Source organism: Schistocerca piceifrons, chromosome X, assembly GCF_021461385.2.
Source record: "Schistocerca piceifrons isolate TAMUIC-IGC-003096 chromosome X, iqSchPice1.1, whole genome shotgun sequence".
Lineage (NCBI taxonomy): Eukaryota > Metazoa > Arthropoda > Insecta > Orthoptera > Acrididae > Schistocerca > Schistocerca piceifrons.
This window is the reverse complement of record NC_060149.1, coordinates 511,570,483-511,589,577: the sequence shown is the minus strand read 5'-3', so window position 1 is coordinate 511,589,577 and position 19,095 is coordinate 511,570,483. Positions and strand designations below refer to the sequence as shown.

General features: G+C 38.9%; 1 protein-coding gene across 1 annotated transcript in view; it reads right to left on the bottom strand.

Moving 5' to 3' along the window:
• The window catches only part of LOC124721976 (pancreatic triacylglycerol lipase-like), a 451,439-nt gene that overhangs the window by 58,684 nt on the left and 373,660 nt on the right, over positions 1 to 19,095 (bottom strand). Inside the window, exon 6 of the mRNA XM_047247144.1 lies at positions 14,222 to 14,368. Within this exon, the coding sequence (XP_047103100.1) occupies positions 14,222 to 14,368 (147 nt within the window). The remainder of the gene's footprint in view (positions 1 to 14,221; positions 14,369 to 19,095) is intronic.

The window sequence follows — 19,095 nt, the reverse complement described above, 5'->3', positions numbered from 1 at the left end:
GGTTATAAGGCTCCAACTGAAAGAATTTTCACTCTTGGCGAACAATATCTTCAACCAATTGCCTAGAACCTAGCCCCTCACATCAAAAATACTCCATCATCCTTGCCACTTTACCTCCTGAATCCCCACTCATCACTGTTGATGCTATACACCAACACACCTCATGCCCATGACCTTGCCACTATCAAACGCTACCTCTCGCAGCATACTTCAGACTACATACCCACTACCCTATTTCTCATACACCTAACCAATTAGATCCTGACATACAGCTACTTCTCCTTTTACAGGAATATATATAAACAAATCAACATTGCAGCCATAGCCATCCACATGGCATCCTTCTATGCCAACCATTTTATGGGCCACCTAGAGGAAACCTTCCTAGCTTTCCAAATCCCTTGTCTGTTTCAAGATCATTAATGATATTTTCATATCAAATAAGGGCCAAAATGCCCTATCCTTCATAACCTCAACACCTTTCCTCAGTCCAAAATGCCACCTTCCTGGATGCTGACCTCCACTTTTCTGAGGGCTCCATCCACAACTCTGTCCATATTAGCCCACAAATCACCAACAGTACAGGATGGAGTATCTGCAGTAACAAGAACTCCCTTGCCCAATGTGCTGAAAGTCTCATGAGGGTCTTCACAGATATGCACAACCCCCCAAACCTAATCCACAAACAGATTTCCCATGTCATATCCTAACACACCCATAATCCCCCTATCACTTCAAAAATCAGCTATAAAGGAGTGCCATCCTTGTCACCCAGTATCACTCTCTATTGGAAGAAATGAACCATATCCTACACCAGGGGTTTGATTATCTATCAGCATGCCCAGAAATGATGGAAACCATACCCTAGATCCTTCCCACACCTCCTCAAGTGATATTCCATCACCCACTCAACCTATACAACATCCCAGTCCACCCTTAAGCTGCTCCTACTTCCATCCCCTGTATAGGGATCATATCCATTTGGGAGATCCAGATGCAGGACATGCCCAATCCACCCAGCCAACCCTTCCTACTCCAGTCTTGTTTCAGGCCCATCAGATGCAGGGCCAACTGTGCAAGCAGCTATGTCATATACCAACCCTGCTGCAATCACTGCATACTTTTTTATGTATGGCAACCAACCAGTTGTCCACCAGAATGATTGGCCACAGCCACAGGCCAAGAATGCAGTTGCCTACGCAGTGGTGCAACATGATATTCCATAAGCACGCAATTTCACTACGACCCGCTTGTGTGGTACAGTGTCAAAAGCCATCCAGAAATACAGAATTGATCTGAAATCCCTTGTCAATAGCACTCAACACTTCATGTGAATAAAGAGCTAGTTGTCTTTCACAGAAACGATGTTTTCTAAACCCGTGTTGACTGTGTGTCAATAGACCAATTTCTTTGAGGTAATTCATAATGTTCTAACACAATATATGTTCCAAAATCCTGCTGCATATCGACGTTAATGATGTGGGCCTGAAATTTAGTGAATTACTCCTACTACCTTTCTTTAATATTGGTGTGACCTGTGCAAATTCCCAGTCTTTGGGTACGGATCTTTCATCAAGCGAACGGTTGTATATGATTGTTGAGTATGGAGCTAATGCAACAACATACTCTGTAAGGAACCTAATTGGTCTACAGTCTGGACCAGAAGACTTGCTTTTATTAAGTGGTTTAAGTTGCTGCACTACTCCGAGGATATTTACTTCTACGTCACTCAAGTTGGCAAGTGTTCTCAATTTGAATTCTTGAATATTTACTTCGTCTTCTTTTGTGAAGGCATTTCAGAAGGCTGTGTTTAGTAACTCTGCTTTGGCAGCACTGTCTTCGATAGTATCTCCATTGCTATCGCACAGAGAAGGCATTGATTGTTTCTTGCCACTAACATACTTCACATATGACCAGAACCTCTTTGGATTTCCTGCCAGGTTTTGAGACAAAGTTTCATTGTGGAAACTGTTATAAGCATCTCACATTGAAGTCCGTGCTAAATTTTGAGCTTCTGTAAAAGATCACCAATCTTGGGGATTTTGCGTCTATTTAAATTTGGCATGTTTGTTTCATTGTTTCTGCAACAGTGTTCTAACCTGTTTTGTGTACCAAAGAGGATCGGCTCTGTCATTTGTTAATTTATTTGGTATAACTCTCTCGATTGCTGCCGATACTATTTCTTTGAATTTAAGCCACATCTGGTCTCATTTGAAATGAGTCGAGACTGTCTCTCAGGAAGGCGTCAGGTGAATTTTTATCTGCTTTTTTGAATAGGCTTATTTTTTGAGGCTTTTGGGATTACAATATTCAATCTCACTACGACAACCCTGTTTTCAGTAATCCCTCAATCAGTTTTGATGCTCGTTATTAACACAGGATTATTTGTTGCTAAGAGGTCAAGTGTGTTTTCATCAACCATTTATTATTCACGTGGGCTCATGAATTAACTGCTCGAAATAATTTTCAGAGAATGCATTTAGCACAATTTCAGATGATATTCAATGCGTACCTCCAGAATTAAACATGTATTTTCGGCAACATATCGAGGGTAAATGAAAGTCACCACAAACTATTATCGTATGAGTCGGGTACATGTTAGAAATCAAACTCAAGTTTCCTTTGAACCTTTCAGCAACTGTGTCATCTGAATTGGGAGGTCGGTAAAAGGATCCAATTATTATTTTATTCTGGTTACCAACAATGACCTCTGACCGTACTAACTCACAGGATGTATCTACTTCAATTTCACGACAAGTTAAACTACTTCTGATAGCAACAAACACGCCACCGCCAACCGTGTTTAGCCTATCCTTTCAGAACACTGTTAGGTTCTTCAGAAAAATTTCAGCTGTGCTTATATCTGGCTTTAGCCAGCTTTCAGTGCCTATAACAATTTGAGCATCAGTGCTTTCTATTAGCGCTTGGAGCTCTGGTACTTTCCCAACACAGCTATGACAATTTACAACTGTTATACCAATGGTTCCTGTATCTACGTTCTTCCTGCGTTCAGCCTGCACCGTTTGTGACTGAAGACCTTCTTGTGTTTTCCCGAGACCCTCTAACCTAAAATACCACCCAGTCCACGCCACACAGTCCCTGCTACATGTGTAGCCGCCTCCTGCGTATAGTGGACACCTGACTTATTCAGCGGAACTCGAAACCCAACCACCCTTTGGCACAAGTCGAGGACTCTGCAGCCTACACGGTTACAGAACAGTCTGAGTCTCTGATTCAGACCCTCCATTTGGACCAGAGGTTCGCAATCGGTCCTGTCGACTATGCTGCAAGTGATCAGTTCTGCTTTCATCTTGCAAGCAAGACTGGCAGCCTTTAGCACTTCTGTTAGCCGCTCGAAACCAGAGAGAATCTCTTCTGATCCAAAGTGACACACATCATTGGTAGAGACGTGAGCAACCACATGCAGTTGGGTGCAACCTGTGCTCTTCATGGCATCTGGGAGGACGCTTTCCACATCTGGAATGACTCCACCCGGTATGCACATGGAGTGCACATTGGTTTTCTCATCCTTCTTGTCAGCCAAGTCCCTAAGGGGACCCATAACGTGCCTAATGTTGGAGCTCCCAACTACCAATAATCCCACCCTCTGTGATTGCCCGGATCTTGCAGGCTGAGTGGTTTCCTCTGAAACAGGACAGGCAACAGCATCTGGCTCAACGACAGTGTCAGGCACACACAGCACCTGGAACTCGTTTGTTGGATAAACTGGGGAGACCTTATGTGCAGCCGCCTGGGAAGTCTTTCGCTGTCTGCTTCGCCCTGGGGCGACCTCCCACTCGACCACAGGTGAGGGGTCAGCCAGGTTGGCCACAGGTGAGGACCGATCGGAGGACTCTGATGTGCTAGATGTCCATTGGATCTCCACGGCCAGTCCACAACAGTGGTGCCCATCCACTGCAGCCTCAAGCCGTGTAACCAAAGCCATCACAGCCTGAAGCTGAGAGCAAAGTGTCACCAACTCAGCTTGCATCCGCACACAACAATCGCAGTCCCTGTCCATACTAAAGACCATGGAAAACTAAACTATGCAAATAAATGGACTATCAGCACGTGTTGCACAACTCTACTGTAGACCCTGACAAAAATGCATGAACTGTGTCTAGTAATATGCAGGTATTCAATAACCTAACTACCAAAGCACTCAGGTGAAACTAAATAATTTGCCCCTGATTAGGAACGTGTAATATGTCACAAAATCGGTTTACTTTCCAACAAAAACGTGAGAACTGTGGCTATTAGATGTTAAATTTACACGCAAAAACTCAAGAAACTAAACTATTAAAGCACAAATATGATATAATAGAATTTGCTCCTGGTTAGGAACTCGTAAATGTCACAAAAGCGGTTACTTCCCTGTTGCTGCGTCTGTCTCGGTCGGCTACTACTGCCTACAGTTTTTGGAAATTTCATGGTGTGATTATCATATATTATATCCACAAGGGCAAAAGCATCACAGGAGAACATTATGCTTCACTAGCAGGTAAACTAAATGATACTATGTAAGATATACAGTGTGTTTTTCCCCACCACGTACAAATTCTAGGGATTGATTGATGAGAGGATACAGAACCAAAAAGGTCTAATTAACTTATGTCCAGAAATGCATGGTTTCCATGCTAGAGGCCATTATTGCATCACACTTTGTTACAGAGATGGCATTCTAAGACAGGCTGTGCCATGCAGCCACAGTTACAATATGCATGGTTTCCTCCTAGACCGTGGCACTGTTCCTCATACATCATACCCTAGCACACTCTCTTGCCCTAGTAGTTGGTAATGTGGTGTCCAATTCACTTCTCTTGCTGACTCATCCTGAAGTGGATGTGATACAGCATTGTACACAATGGTTCTGTATTTGAACTGACAGCTTGACGACATGGTGCTTACTTATGGGAAGGCCAATGGCAACAGGCTGCAGGCAGCAAGATTGTATCAGGAGACCTAACACCATCCACAACAATCACAGCATTTAATTCTTGCAACAGTGTTCTGCCATTTATCTGAGATAGGGTCATTTCAGGAAGCAGGAAACCATGAAAGATGTACCCTACATGTTCAGACAACAGACTTGGAGGAAAATGTGATTAACACTGTGGAAGACAACTGCAATGTCAGTACCAGGCAGTTGGCCCAGTAGGACAGGGTAAGTCAGATGATTGGGGGGGAACATTCTCCACCACAATTGTTACTACCATTATCACTTAGAGTGTGCAGGGCTTACTAGCAACAGACTTTCTACATTGGGAGCAGGTTTGTCACTGGTTTCTTCACCAGGCAACCGTGATTCCAGGACTTGTGTCATTCACACTAATCACTGATGAGGCCATCTTTACACGGAGTGGTATCCTCAACTTTCATAACAGTCATCTGTGGGATAGTATGCAGAACCCGCATGGTATGGTGACAGTGAATCATCAGCATCAGTGCAGCTGGAATATGTTGGCAGGGATAATTGGCGACCGTATTTTGGGATCATTCTTCCTTCCATGTTGCCTAACAGGCTGGAACTTTCAGTGTTTCTTGTGGGTGACTTTGCCTGCCCTGCTGGAAGAAGTGCTACTGATGATTTGAAGGGTTATGTGGCTGCTACATGATGGTGCTCCAGCCCACTTCGCTGTTAACATCCAGACACATTTCAATCATGTCTTCTCTGGTTGATGGATCAGATGAGGGGGTTCTAGTTGCATGGCCTGCTTGTTCGCTGGATCTCAACCTGTGTGATATCTGGATATGGGGCCATTCCAGATGTGGAAACACTGGAGCAGCATATTCATGCTGCCTTTGAGACTATTCAGATACAGCCTGGCCAATGTGAATGTGTGAGACAGAAAACACTACAGAACCTACACGCATGTGTTGAGACACATGGAAACCATTTTCAGCACATACTGTAACTGTGGCTGCATGGTACAGCATGTATTACACCACACTCTCTGTAACAATTTATGATTGAATAAATGGTCTCTAGCATGGAAACCATGTATTACTGCACATAAGTTCATTAGACCTTTTTCGTTCCATAACTCTCTAATCGATGAATTCCTAGAGTTTGTAAATGGTGGAAAAAAATCACCCAGTACAGTTATGAATTTTTTGGCAAACAATGTTCTCTTTCATCACAATAACATGTCATCATATGTCTCATATTGTTGCAGCAAAACTGCATGACTAGCTTTCAAATAAATAAACTGAAGGTGCATATTCTGGACAGTTGGGAAAATCTAATTTTATATAATGTATTAAAAGTTGAAAAGTCATTGCACTAAGCATATTAATTTAGAAGCTGACTTTGATGAAAAATAAAAATAAAAAAATATGAAAAACTTAACAGATATCTCCTGAATATCAATTTCTTTCTGAGGACAGAAAAGTTTTGAACATCACTCATACATTTATATTTCTTCTATGCAGTGGCCACCAACACCAACTAGCTTGTAAGTGCACTTAGTACAAAAATGGTTCCCTCTCTTACCCACGATATCGCAGTGCTGGCCTCATCACTAGAAACACATTTCACTTGGACAATTTATAGTCCTCGCGAATGAATTTCACTGAATGTACCAGAAGAAATAGCCACTCTGAAACATGTATTGACAATATTCTGACAAATTATCAGTTTGAGGATGGAAGTAATTCTGTTTAGATTTAGGCATATCAGATCACTCAGCACTGCTCATAGAGCTTGCAAAAATAGGGAAACCAAAATGCGTGAAAACATGTTTTAAAAGGGACTTTGTAAAAAGAGAATGTAAATATATTTTTAATAAACTAAGAACTACAAACTGGCCTCTAGACAATAGTGTGTCAAGTGAAAAGAATTCAAAACATTGCTAAACTGTTTCCTAGATGTTTTCAACGAAATGTTTCCCCCTCAAGCCTGGCGACAAAGAGTGGCCAATGAAATAAATTGGACTGCACCAGGAATAAAGTTTCTAGTGCCAGGAAAAGACAGCTTCATAATGAGTTAAAACATAACAAAAATGCTGACTTTGTGGGGTATGTAAAGAGATGTAAGAATACATTTAAAAAAGTTTTACAGGCAGCAAAAAGTTGTCTAACAAACAGTATATTAGTAAACATGAAAATAAATCAAAGGTAAATTGGGGTATTGTCAAATCTGAGTTGGGAGTAAAGAACAAGTGCCAAGAAATTCTCCAAATAAAAATTAAAATTATATAATTATAGATCCTTTTCAAATGTCAAACTGTTTCAATGATTTCTTCATAAATGTGGCAAAATCAGAAGTAGATATCACAGCCCACCAGGACAAGCTAGATGTCAACTTTGTAAATATAAAACAAAATGCAAGCCTTAAAAAATTCAAAAGAATTAATCCAACAGATGTAGAAGATGGTATAGTGTCTTTAAAAAAACAATAAATCAGCTGGGTGGGATGAAATTCCAAACACTGCAGTCAAGGCTGTTTATAACATCATTTCTCATCCATTGGCTAAAATTATAAATCACTCATTTGAGGAAGGATATGATGACATGGGAAATTACTGTCCTATTTCCCTGTTGCCAGTTTTTGCTGAGGTGATAGAAAGGATTGTTGCAAAACATCTTGAAAAAGTTCTTATAGAAAATGACATTATAGTTAAAAATCAATTTGCATTTCAAAAGGGGAAAAATACAATAAATGCTATCAGGTAATTCAGTGAAAAGATAAGCTCTGCTTTAGATAAGGGTAAAAAGGTCACAGGTATTTTTTGTGATTTGACCAAAGCTTTTGACTTGGTCAATCACTTACTACTTCTACACAAGTTAGAGAGATATGGGATTGTGGACAGGGCATTGCAGTGGTCCAAATCTTATTTGTCAGAAAAAAAACAGACAGTTATTCTAAATTCAAATGGAAAAAAAATCATTCTTGGAGTGGGAACAGATTTGTACAGTGGTCCCACATGGCTCAACTTTAGGGCCTTATCTTTTTCTGCTGCACATACATGATTTACCTTTAAGCACTGATGTTCACTCCATTTTATTCACAGATGACACCTCAGTTACAATTGCAATTGAAAATTTCGAACAAATTCATGGTACTGTGTAAAATATAATGGGAAACCTAGAATTATGGTTTCAGCATAATGGATTAAAACTCAGTGTCACAAAAACACAATTACTGCAGTTCAGCGCTAAATCATCATCAGCATCTCCCATAAAAAAAGTGCACAGTGATCAGGAAACGGGTGAAGAAAGTTATGTAAAATTTCTAGGTCTAAATTTTGACAAAAATTTAAATTTGAAGGCACATGTAGACTACTTAGCAAAAACAAACTAAACAGCCTAGCTCATGCGATGACTGTCTTATCTTGTTCCAGCCTTATGGACACAAGGAAGATAGTTTACCACAGCTATTTTGAGGCTATAATTCATTATGGAATAATTTTCTGAGGAAACTCAATGAACAGCCCGAGATTACTTACTCTTCAAAAGAGAATCAGAAGAAATGTGTTTAGTCCAAAAAACAACATCATGTCACCCATTATTTTAAAAACTAAAAATACTAACCATTCCTTCTCTGTATATCTACAGAAGTTTTTATTTTCATATATAAAAATCAAAAAAGCTCTAGAGGAAAGGGGAATGAGAATTAGCAGGGTGAAAACAGAGTATATGTGTACAAAGGATGCCAAAGATCTGTATATTAATCTGCAAGGAGAACAACTGATGCTGGTCAAGAAATTTAAATACCTAGGCTCTTACATGCAAAGTAATGGAGGACTGGAGGCCGAAATACATTACAGGGTAAATAATGGATGGATGAACTGGAGGGAACTGAGCAGGGTACTGTGTGATAAAAAGCTTAGCTGCAGAATGAAAGGAAAGCTTTACAAGTATGTGGTGAGGCCTGTGATGCTCTATAGTGCAGAAACTTGGCAAATTACCAATGCCCAAGAGAAAGATGGAAGTGGCAGAAATGAGAATGTCAAGGTGGATGAGAAGAAGCACTGGATAGGCATTTATGGAAGAGAAGGATCCAGCAAAGCAACGCCAACCCCATGTGACATGGGAAAAGGCTGAGATGATGATATAAAAATCAAAACTAACTTGACAATTTTCATTTCAACCACAATTAAAGTACTTGTCACAGACACAATTTCAAACTTCACTCTCATAATTTAAGACTTTACACTCAAACACCATTGTACAAGGGATTAAAAATTTACAATAAATTAAATAACACAAATCTGTTAAATATGTAGTTTGACCCACTAAAGAGATTGTTATTTAATACACTAGTGGAAAAATGTTGTTATTCAGTTGAAGGATTCATGCAGGATAGTTTGGCATTTTGAAAAGAAAATAAACAATAAAGATTATGTATTGTATAATAAATTGTTAATATATTGTATAAATTGTATTGCAAGCTGCCAAATGACCATAAGTGTTATATATGCTCTTGTTAATTGTTCATGTTTAAAAATTCAGAAATGCCTGCTTAAATATGTTAATTATTATAACCCTATTTTTTTTAGAAAGTAATTTGATGTGTCTCCAGAACAAAAATATTTGATTTGTAACTGTACATTATGAGACACCCCCATGAACCGTTGGTGGGAGGCTTGCGTGCCTCAGCAACACAGGTGGCCGTACTGTAGGTGCAACCACAATGGAGGAGTACCTGTTGAGAGGCCAGACAAACGTGTGGTTACTGAAGAGGGGCAGCAGCCTTTTCAGTAGTTGCAGGGGCAACAGTCTGGATGATTGACTGATCTGGCCTTGCAACACTAACCAAAACGGCCTTGCTGTTGTGGTACTGCGTATGGCTGAAATCAAGGGGAAAGTACAGCCGTAATTTTTCCCGAGGGCATGCAGCTTTACTGTACGGTTAAATGATGATGGCATCCTCTTGGGTAAAATATTCCGGAGGTAAAATAGTCCCCCATTCAGATCTCCGAGTGGGGACTACTCAAGAGGACGATGTTATCAGGAGAAAGAAAACGCGTCCTTCGGATCGGAGCGTGGAATGTCAGATCCCTTAATCGGGCAGGTAGGTTAGAAAATTTAAAAAGGGAAATGGATAGGTTAAAGTTTGATATAGTGGGAATTAGTGAAGTTCGGTGGCAGGAGGAACAAGACTTTTGGTCAGGTGAATACAGGGTAAAAATGGAAATGTCGTGTGGCTAGGGCCTCCCGTCGGGTAGACCGTTCACCTGGTGCAGGTCTTTTGATTTGACGCCACTTCGGCGACCTGCGCGTTGATGGGGATGAAATGATGATGATTAGGACAACACAACACCCAGTCCCTGAGCGGAGAAAATCTCCGACCCAGCCGGGAATCGAACCCGGGCCCTTAGGATTGACAGTCTGTCACGCTGACCACTCAGCTACCGGGGCGGACAATACAGGGTTATAAATACAAAATCAAATAGGGGTAATGCAGAAGTAGGTTTAATAATGAATAAAAAAAATAGGAGTGCAGGTAAGCTACTACCAACAGCATAGTGAACACATTATTGTGGCCAAGATAGACACGAAGCCCATGCCTACTACAGTAGTACCAGTTTATATGCCAACTAGCTCTGCAGATGATGAAGAAACTGATGAAATGTATGATGAGATAAAAGAAATTATTCAGGTAGTGAAGGGAGACGAAAATTTAATAGTCATGGGTGATTTGAATTCGAGAGTAGGAAAAGGGGGAGAAGGAAACATAGTGGGTGAATACGGATTGGGGGAGAGAAATGAAAGAGGAAGCCGTCTGGTAGAATTTTGCACAGAGCATAACTTAATCATAGCTGACACTTGGTTCAAGAATCATAAAAGAAGGTTGTATACATGGAAGAATCCTGGAGATACTAGAAGGTATCAGATAGATTATACAATGGTAAGACAGAGACTTAGGAACCAGGTTTTAAATTGTACGACATTTCCAGGGGCAGATGTGGACTCTGACCACAATCTATTGGTTACGAACTGTAGATTAAAACTGAAGAAACTGCAAAAAGGGGGGAATTTAAGGAGATGGGACCTGGATAAACTGACTAAACCAGAAGTTGTACAGAGCTTCAGGGAGAGCAGAAGGGAATAACTGACAGGAATGGGGGAAAGAAATACAGTAGAAGAAGAATGGGTAGCTCTGAGGGATGAAGTAGTGAAGGCAGAAGAGGATAAATTAGGTAAAAAGACTAGGGTTAGCAGAAATCCTTGGGTAACAGAAGAAATATTGAATTTAATTGATGAAAGGAGAAAATATAAAAACGCAGTAAATGAAGCAGGCAAAAGGGAATACAAACGTCTCAAAAATGAGATCGACAGGAAGTGCAAAATGGCTAAGCAGGGATGGCTAGAGAACAAATGTAAGGATGTAGAGGCTTATCTCACTAGGGGTAAGATAGATACTGCCTACAGGAAAATTAAAGAGACCTTTGTAGAAAAGAGAACCACTAGTAAGAATATCAAGAGCTCAGATGGAAACCCAGTTCTAAGCAAAGAAGGGAAAGCAGAAAGGTGGAAGGAGTATATAGAGGGTCTATACAAGGGCGATGTACTTGAGGACAATATTACGGAAATGGAAGAGGATGTAGATGAAGATGAAATAGGAGATACGATACTGCGTGAAGAGTTTGACAGAGCACTGAAAGACCTGAGTCAAAACAGGGCCCCGGGAGTAGACAACATTGCATTGAAACTACTGACGGCCTTTGGAGAGCCAGTGCTGACAAAAGTCTACCATCTGGTGAGCAAGATGTACGAGACAGGCGAAATACCCTCAGACTTCAAGAAGAATATAATAATTCCAATCCCAAAGAAAGCAGGGGTTGACAGATGTGAAAATTACCGAACTATCAGTTTAATAAGTCACAGCTGCAAAATACTAACGCGAATTCTTGACAGACAAATGGAAAAACTGATAGAAGCCGACCTCGGCGAAGATCAGTTTGGATTCCGCAGAAATGTTGGAACACGTGAGGCAATACTGACCCTACGACTTACCTTAGAGAATAGATTAAGGAAAGGCAAACCTACATTTCTAGCATTTGTAGACTTAGAGAAAGCTTTTGACAATGTTGACTGGAATACTCTCTTTCAAATTCTAAAGGTGGCAGGGGTAAAATACAGGGAGCAAAAGGCTATTTACAATTTGTACAGAAACCAGATGGCAGTTATAAGAGTCGAGGGGCATGAAAGGGAAGCAGCAGTTGGGAAGGGAGTGAGACAGGGTTGTAGCCTGTCTCCAATGTTATTCAATCTGTATATTGAGCAAGTAATAAAGGAAACAAAAGAAAAATACGGAGTAGGTATTATAGTCCATGGAGAAGAACCAAAAACGTTGAGGTTCGCCGATGACATTGTAATTCTGTCAGAGACAGCAAAGGACTTGGAAGAGCAGTTGAACGGAATGGACAGTGTCTTGAAAGGAGGATATAAGATGAACATCAACAAAAGCAAAATGAGGATAATGGAATGTAGTCAAATTAAGTTGGGTGATGCTGAGGGAATTAGATTAGGAAATGAGATGCTTAAAGTAGTAAAGGAGTTTTGCTATTTGGGGAGCAAAATAACTGATGATGGTCGAAGTAGAGAGGATATAAAATGTAGACTGGCAATGGCAAGGAAAGCCTTTCTGAAGAAGCGAAATTTGTTAACATCGAGTATAGATTTAAGTGTCAGGAAGTTGTTTCTGAAAGTATTTGTATGGAGTGTAGCCATGTATGGAAGTGAAACATGGACAATAAATAGTTTGGACAAGAAGAGAATAGAAGCTTTCGAAATGTGGTGCTACAGAATAATGCTGAAGATTAGATGGGTAGATCACATAACTAATGAGGAGGTATTGAATAGAATTGGGGAGAAGAGGAGTTTGTGGCACAACTTGACAAGAAGAAGGGACCGGTTGGTAGGACATGTTCTGAGGCACCAAGGGATCACAAATTTAGCATTGGAGGGCAGTGTGGAGGGTAAAAATCGCAGAGGGAGACGAAGAGATGAATACACCAAGCAGATTCAGAAGGATGTAGGTTGCAGTAAGTACTGGGAGATGAAGAAGCTTGTACAGGATAGAGTAGCATGGAGAGCTGCATCAAACCAGTCTCAGGACTGAAGACAACAACAACAACAAACATTATAAGATGAATAAATTACATTCATACATTCTACATTCTGCAGCAACATAGCTCCACAATTATGTTCTCAAGCCCTACCATCCTCCTTCCAGCCCCTCCCTCCCTCTCCCTCTTGTGAGTGAGAGAGTATCACTGTTTTAGAAGTAACTAAAACACTGTTTTCTGCTACCATTTTTCTAATTTTCTATCAGTGTTTAGCTTTTGCAAACCAGCTGGAGTATTAGTTTCAATCTCACCTAAGAATGAAATACTCAGTCGATTTGCTAAGGTCGTAACTATGAACAGCTGTGAGGTTATGTGCATTATCTGTCCTCAAATTTCCACACTTATTTTTTATTTTTTATTTATAGCATCAAATCAGATGAAATCAACAATTTGAATCAGATATCTGTAAGGAGAGATGTGAAATTAGATGATGATATAATGTTCAGTGGAGAAAATATATTTAAACAGCCATCCTAAATTATAGAAATCACAAGTCACTCATATCCATATTCAAAAATATTGTTATATGTGTCTGTTTTACTAAGAGCTAATACCAACTATGTCACCAATGATTTTTCACACAGACATTATTAAGTAACAACAGAAATTACCTGTCTCAGTCATACTCAGTGTACAACACCCACTCTATAATTCAAGTGAATTTACAAGTGGCTTACCTAAGCACTTGACATTGATTTGAAAAAGATACTAAATCTTAGAGCTAAGTGTCTTCAATCAGAAAATTGACTGAATCATTCTGAGAAGCTGCAGAAAAAAAGGGTGTTTCCATGAGTAACTGCAATTTTATGTCACATAAAAACAGATAATAAAAAAATAAAGTGTAAGAACAGCACAAAAATAATATTCCACATGATGACATCAAATGACATCAGTGATTGGTGAGCTACAGATGAGTAGAATTAATCCAGTCTGTTACAGAGAACTACTCACTTCACTTGCACCACATAGTGTGCAAAATAATTTGTTTAATTCAGTAAAATAATTTATGTATGACTACTGGTACTGCATATTTGCCTTGTTAAATGCTTGTTCTGTCATATCAAAGAAATAATGGTTTCAATACAAAGCTCAAGAACTATTTTCCATCAAGACTGACTAAAGTAGAACAATAGTGGGATAATTACCTCCAAGTAGTTGACAAAATAAGCTAGTTCAAGGCCAACTAGTCTTGTATTTGCAGTGGCTTGTGTGTAAAGTGGCAAAGAACCACCAGCCCAGTCTACAACAATGACATTCCAGTCACTATGCTTTATAAGTTCCCGTCTCATCTCCTGAAACAATTTTTGTTAGTTTATTTATTTCAATTAAACTTTAAAAGTACACAAAATCATTCAGTTCAAACTGAATACTTAAAATATAGCATTCTCACAGCCAAATATGAGGGTAAGTCAATTATTATACGCAATTTAGTTATATTTTTGTTAATATTGGTAGTACTGTCGTTTTAGATTGGTAATGCATGCTTTGTTTATTTGTTGTCATATCTTTGCAATTTTCAAGCTGCTAAGTTAGTTTCGTTGTTTTTTGTGGTCGGAAGGTGTGTCAAGGCCGAAATTCATTGAAGATTTTCTGTACAGTACGGCAACAGTGTTATGCCACAATGGAGTGACTACAAATGGATTGAAAAATTATGAAATTGTCCCACAAGTGTTATCCATAATGAAGGAGCCAGATGACTGTTTACCACCACTAGTGAAGAAACCATTGAGCATTCACGTGAAATGATTCTTTTAGACAGACAATTAACTATTGACAAACTATCTGCAAATTAGTCACAATTCTGCCTACATAATAATCCACAACAGATTTGGGTTTCATAAAGTTTATGCAAGATGGGTCCCAAAACAGCTCACAAAGTTGCATAAACAAATACGCTTGGACATTGGCAAAAAACATTTGGATTGCTATGGTAACGAAGGAGACACCTTCTTGGACAGGATCATTATTGATGATGAAACATGGATCCATCATTACGAGCCCGAGAGTAAACAGCAGAGTATGGAATGGAAACATCCAAATTCACTGTGCAAGAAAAAGTTCAAGACCCAACCGCCCACAGGAAACCTGATGCTCACGGTTTTTTGGGACACATAAGGCCCAGAACTGGAACATTATGGGGAAAGTGGCACAACAATAAAAAGTGTATGTTACAGTGAGATGCTTACTGCCAGACTAAAGCCTGCAATTTGAAGCAAATGCTGAGGATTGCTGTCAAATGTGTTGTGTTGTTGCGTGACAATGCGGGGGCTCTGTGGCGGTTATCAACCGCAAGCAATTGACTAACTCATCTTTGAACTAACTTCATTGAAAAATTGTTTAGAGAAGTGTTCGCCATGTTGTCGAATCAAGCGACTGTGGATTTTCAATGTGTCACGTTGTGTACCTATTTCTAGGAACAATAAAAGTATTCAATCGATTAAGTGGTATGTTTCAGTTCTACAACCTCTATACAACCCAACTACCTCAAACGTTATTACATTTTCGCAGCATAAAGCACATTGTAAGCCCTCGTTTCCTGAATGTAAAATAATGACTATTATAAATCTGCATATATACCAAGTGTTAACATATACAAAGAAGAATCTACATGAAGTAAAACTTAGAAATAATATTGATGGTCACACTACAAGAAATAATAATTCCATACATATGTCATACTATAGGTTACCAAAGTCAGTCAATAGCTATGAGCTACTGGACTACAAACTATTTACTTAGCTTCCGCAGGTGGTACAAAATCTTCCAGAGTGTAAATTTAGGAAAACATTAAATAAATGACTTGTTGTCAACCCCTTCTATGAATTAAAAGAATTTTTTGACTGGAATTGACATGGAATTGTAAGCTAACAACTGACATGGCCAAACAGTTCTATCTGTTAATTTAATGATTACATTATGTTTTTAAAAAATTGTCTATTGCTGTAAAGGCCTAATAATGACAAAATTATCTTATCTTATCTTTCAGGAAAACGGTAGCAAGGTGTGTTTAGTGTCATGGCTAGTGTCATGGCTAATTCCTCCCCAATACTTGTCAACATGCAGCTAGTGCTGCTCTTCTTGTGGCCTCATTAGCAAGACAACATTAAACACTCACAAACAGAAGTAATAATAGCAGATGTCATAATCATTTTCTTGCACACTGTTAAAAAACTTAGCATCACAACAGTCAGCCTAAAATAATTATTACATTTATTTCCCACATAAACAAGAGCACAGTTTGTGTGTTGAATACTGAATTTCATTTATCAACATCTGATACAACAAGATCCAGATACTCTTCAAGAAACATGAAAAGAAAGTTGTCTCATTTTATATAAATGTCCTACAAGAGGCAAAAATGTGGAACCTATATTTATTTAGGAAATTACAATTATATTTCATTCTCACCTGAGTCTTATCTGCAAATTTAAAAAAAGTAACATGCAACTGAGACAGGCAACATCTTAGTACCATTTTATGTCCAGTTCAGATCAAATAATGACTGCAACTCACCATGGCATGACTCAGTAAGAAATGAGATAGGTATGTGAGCCATGACTCATGACCAGCAACACAATAGGCTGTAATACATTCAGTTTTCTTTTAATTTTAGGATACCCTGATGAGGTCATTAGCACTCTTATGAAAATGATATGAGTGACATGGAGTTAGACATTTAAAGCTGAATAAAATACAAAACAAAAACTCTGTTTTTAAAATCACACTCATTTACCTACACAGTCACTTTATATTATATGGGAAGAAAAACTGAAAATTATTTTCGTTTTCAAACTTGCATAAGTCAATTAGAGAATAAAAGAATAAATGGTAAACTAACAAATCAGAATAAGGTGGCTGACAGATCATTTGTAAAAGCCTAGATCAACCAGCCACCCTGAGAACACATTAAAATCTCCTTCTAATAAAACAGGAAGTACATTAAGCATTTCACAAAACCTTGAAGGTCATACCATACTTACATCATCATCAGTCTAAACACAGAACAGGTCAGCTGGTAAACTAATCCTCCTTCAGAACTGAGGTCATTAATGCATCCTAATGTGTGGCACTCAACTTGGAGAAGCCAAATGATATACTGGTGGTGGAAAATATTTCCATTACCAATATTTTGTGGGCAATGGGAGGGGAGGTGGTGATGTAAGTACTTGATCAGCAAACTTTGGGGGCAATGTATTGGATTAAATTTTAAACCTCTCCACAGTGTCACATTAACTGAGGACAGATCACACTCTTCATGGTGTCCATCTTTCAAACAAGTATGTCAAGCTTAGGAGCTCACATGACACTATTAAAAAAAAATAGCTATGTAACAGCAACAGTGCAAGAAAGAAAAGAAAAATTTGGAGAATGAATTAAAGTCCAGGGAGAAGAAATAAAAAGTTGGAAGTTTGCTGATGACATTGCAATTCTACCAGAGACAGCAAAGTACCAGGATGAGCACTTGAATGGAATGGACTGTGTCTTGAAAGGAATCATCAACAAAAGCAAAACAGGGATAATGGAACGTATTCGAATTAAATCAGGTGATGCTGAGGAATTTGATTAAGAAATGGGACACTTAAAGTAATGTATGAGATTTGTTATTAAGACAGCAAAATAACTGATGGTGACCAAAGTAATATAATATGCAGACTGACTATGGCAAGAAAAGTGTTTCTGAAGAAGAGAATTTTGTTAATATGCAGGAAATATACCCTGCAGATAAACATATCCAGACTTCCCTTATCCATTTACAAAAGACAGGGTAGAGATGTCATTATGCTGGGTACCATGGCTTATGGTAATTCACTGAAAAGAATTTTTAGTCAAGGAAGCATTTATAGAATATTCTGCATCACAATGTAGTAACACCTTACATGCCATTTCCATGCTTCTGAGCTGCAGAGGTATACTTTGGTCTGCATATTTTAGTGTTAGCAAGTACTTTCTGAAAGTATTTGCATGAACTGTAGCCATATATGGAATTGAAAAATTGACAATAAACAGTTTAGACCAGAAGATTTTGAAATGTGGTGCTACAGAAGAATGGTGAAGATTAGATGTGTAGATCATGGAAGTAACTAGGTGGTACTCAATAAAATTGGGGAAAGAACAGATTTGTGACATAGCCTGACTAGAAGAATGGATTGTCTATCACTTGCAGTCAATCTTCTTCCCACCAAAGTATACCTCTGCAGCTCAGAAGCATGGAAATGGCATGTAGGGTGTTACTACATTGTGATGCAGAATATTCTATAAATGCTTCCTTGACTAAAAATTCTTTTCTGTGAATTACCATAAGCCATGGTACCCAGCATAATGACATCTCTACCCTGTCTTTTGTAAATGGATAAGGGAATTCTGGATATGTTTATCTGCAGGGTATATTTCCTGCATGGACTGAAGGATTCATAAGCAGCCAGTGTACATGAAAAATTCCACAGCACAAATACGTCTCCAACACTTTCACATTTAGGTCTACATGTATTTCTGCAACAAGCACAGTAAATGTATATTGAGGAAATGATCAGAGAAAAGCCAATGAGCAGCAAGAAGAGCCCATCAGCAACTACTGCTATGAATAATGTGATTAAAGTAAGTTGCAAATGGAGGATAGGGCTATTGCAAGCACATGCTTATGAGCTAAATAATAGTTACCTGCATATTTCTTGAGTCATAATTGGGGTGTCTCACTATGATTGGTACAAATCAGTGTTAGGAGTTAACAAATAGATTTGATTTCAATTTTAAGTTGAAAATTAATGTTACTGTCTATTACATTCTTTACATCACTGGGTAAGAAGTCAGAAATTTTAATGGCTTTGTGTGCCACACTACTGCCAAGTAAGGGACTTTTAAGTCATTTCTACTTCCAGTATTATATTTATGAAGGTGGTTGCTGCTTTCTGATTTTGTTGAGAATGAACTCTGTAAGAGTGAAAATATACTGTGAGACAGTTGCCAGTATGCCCAACAGTTTAAAGAACTTTCTGAAAGAGATTCGATAGTGGATGCCATA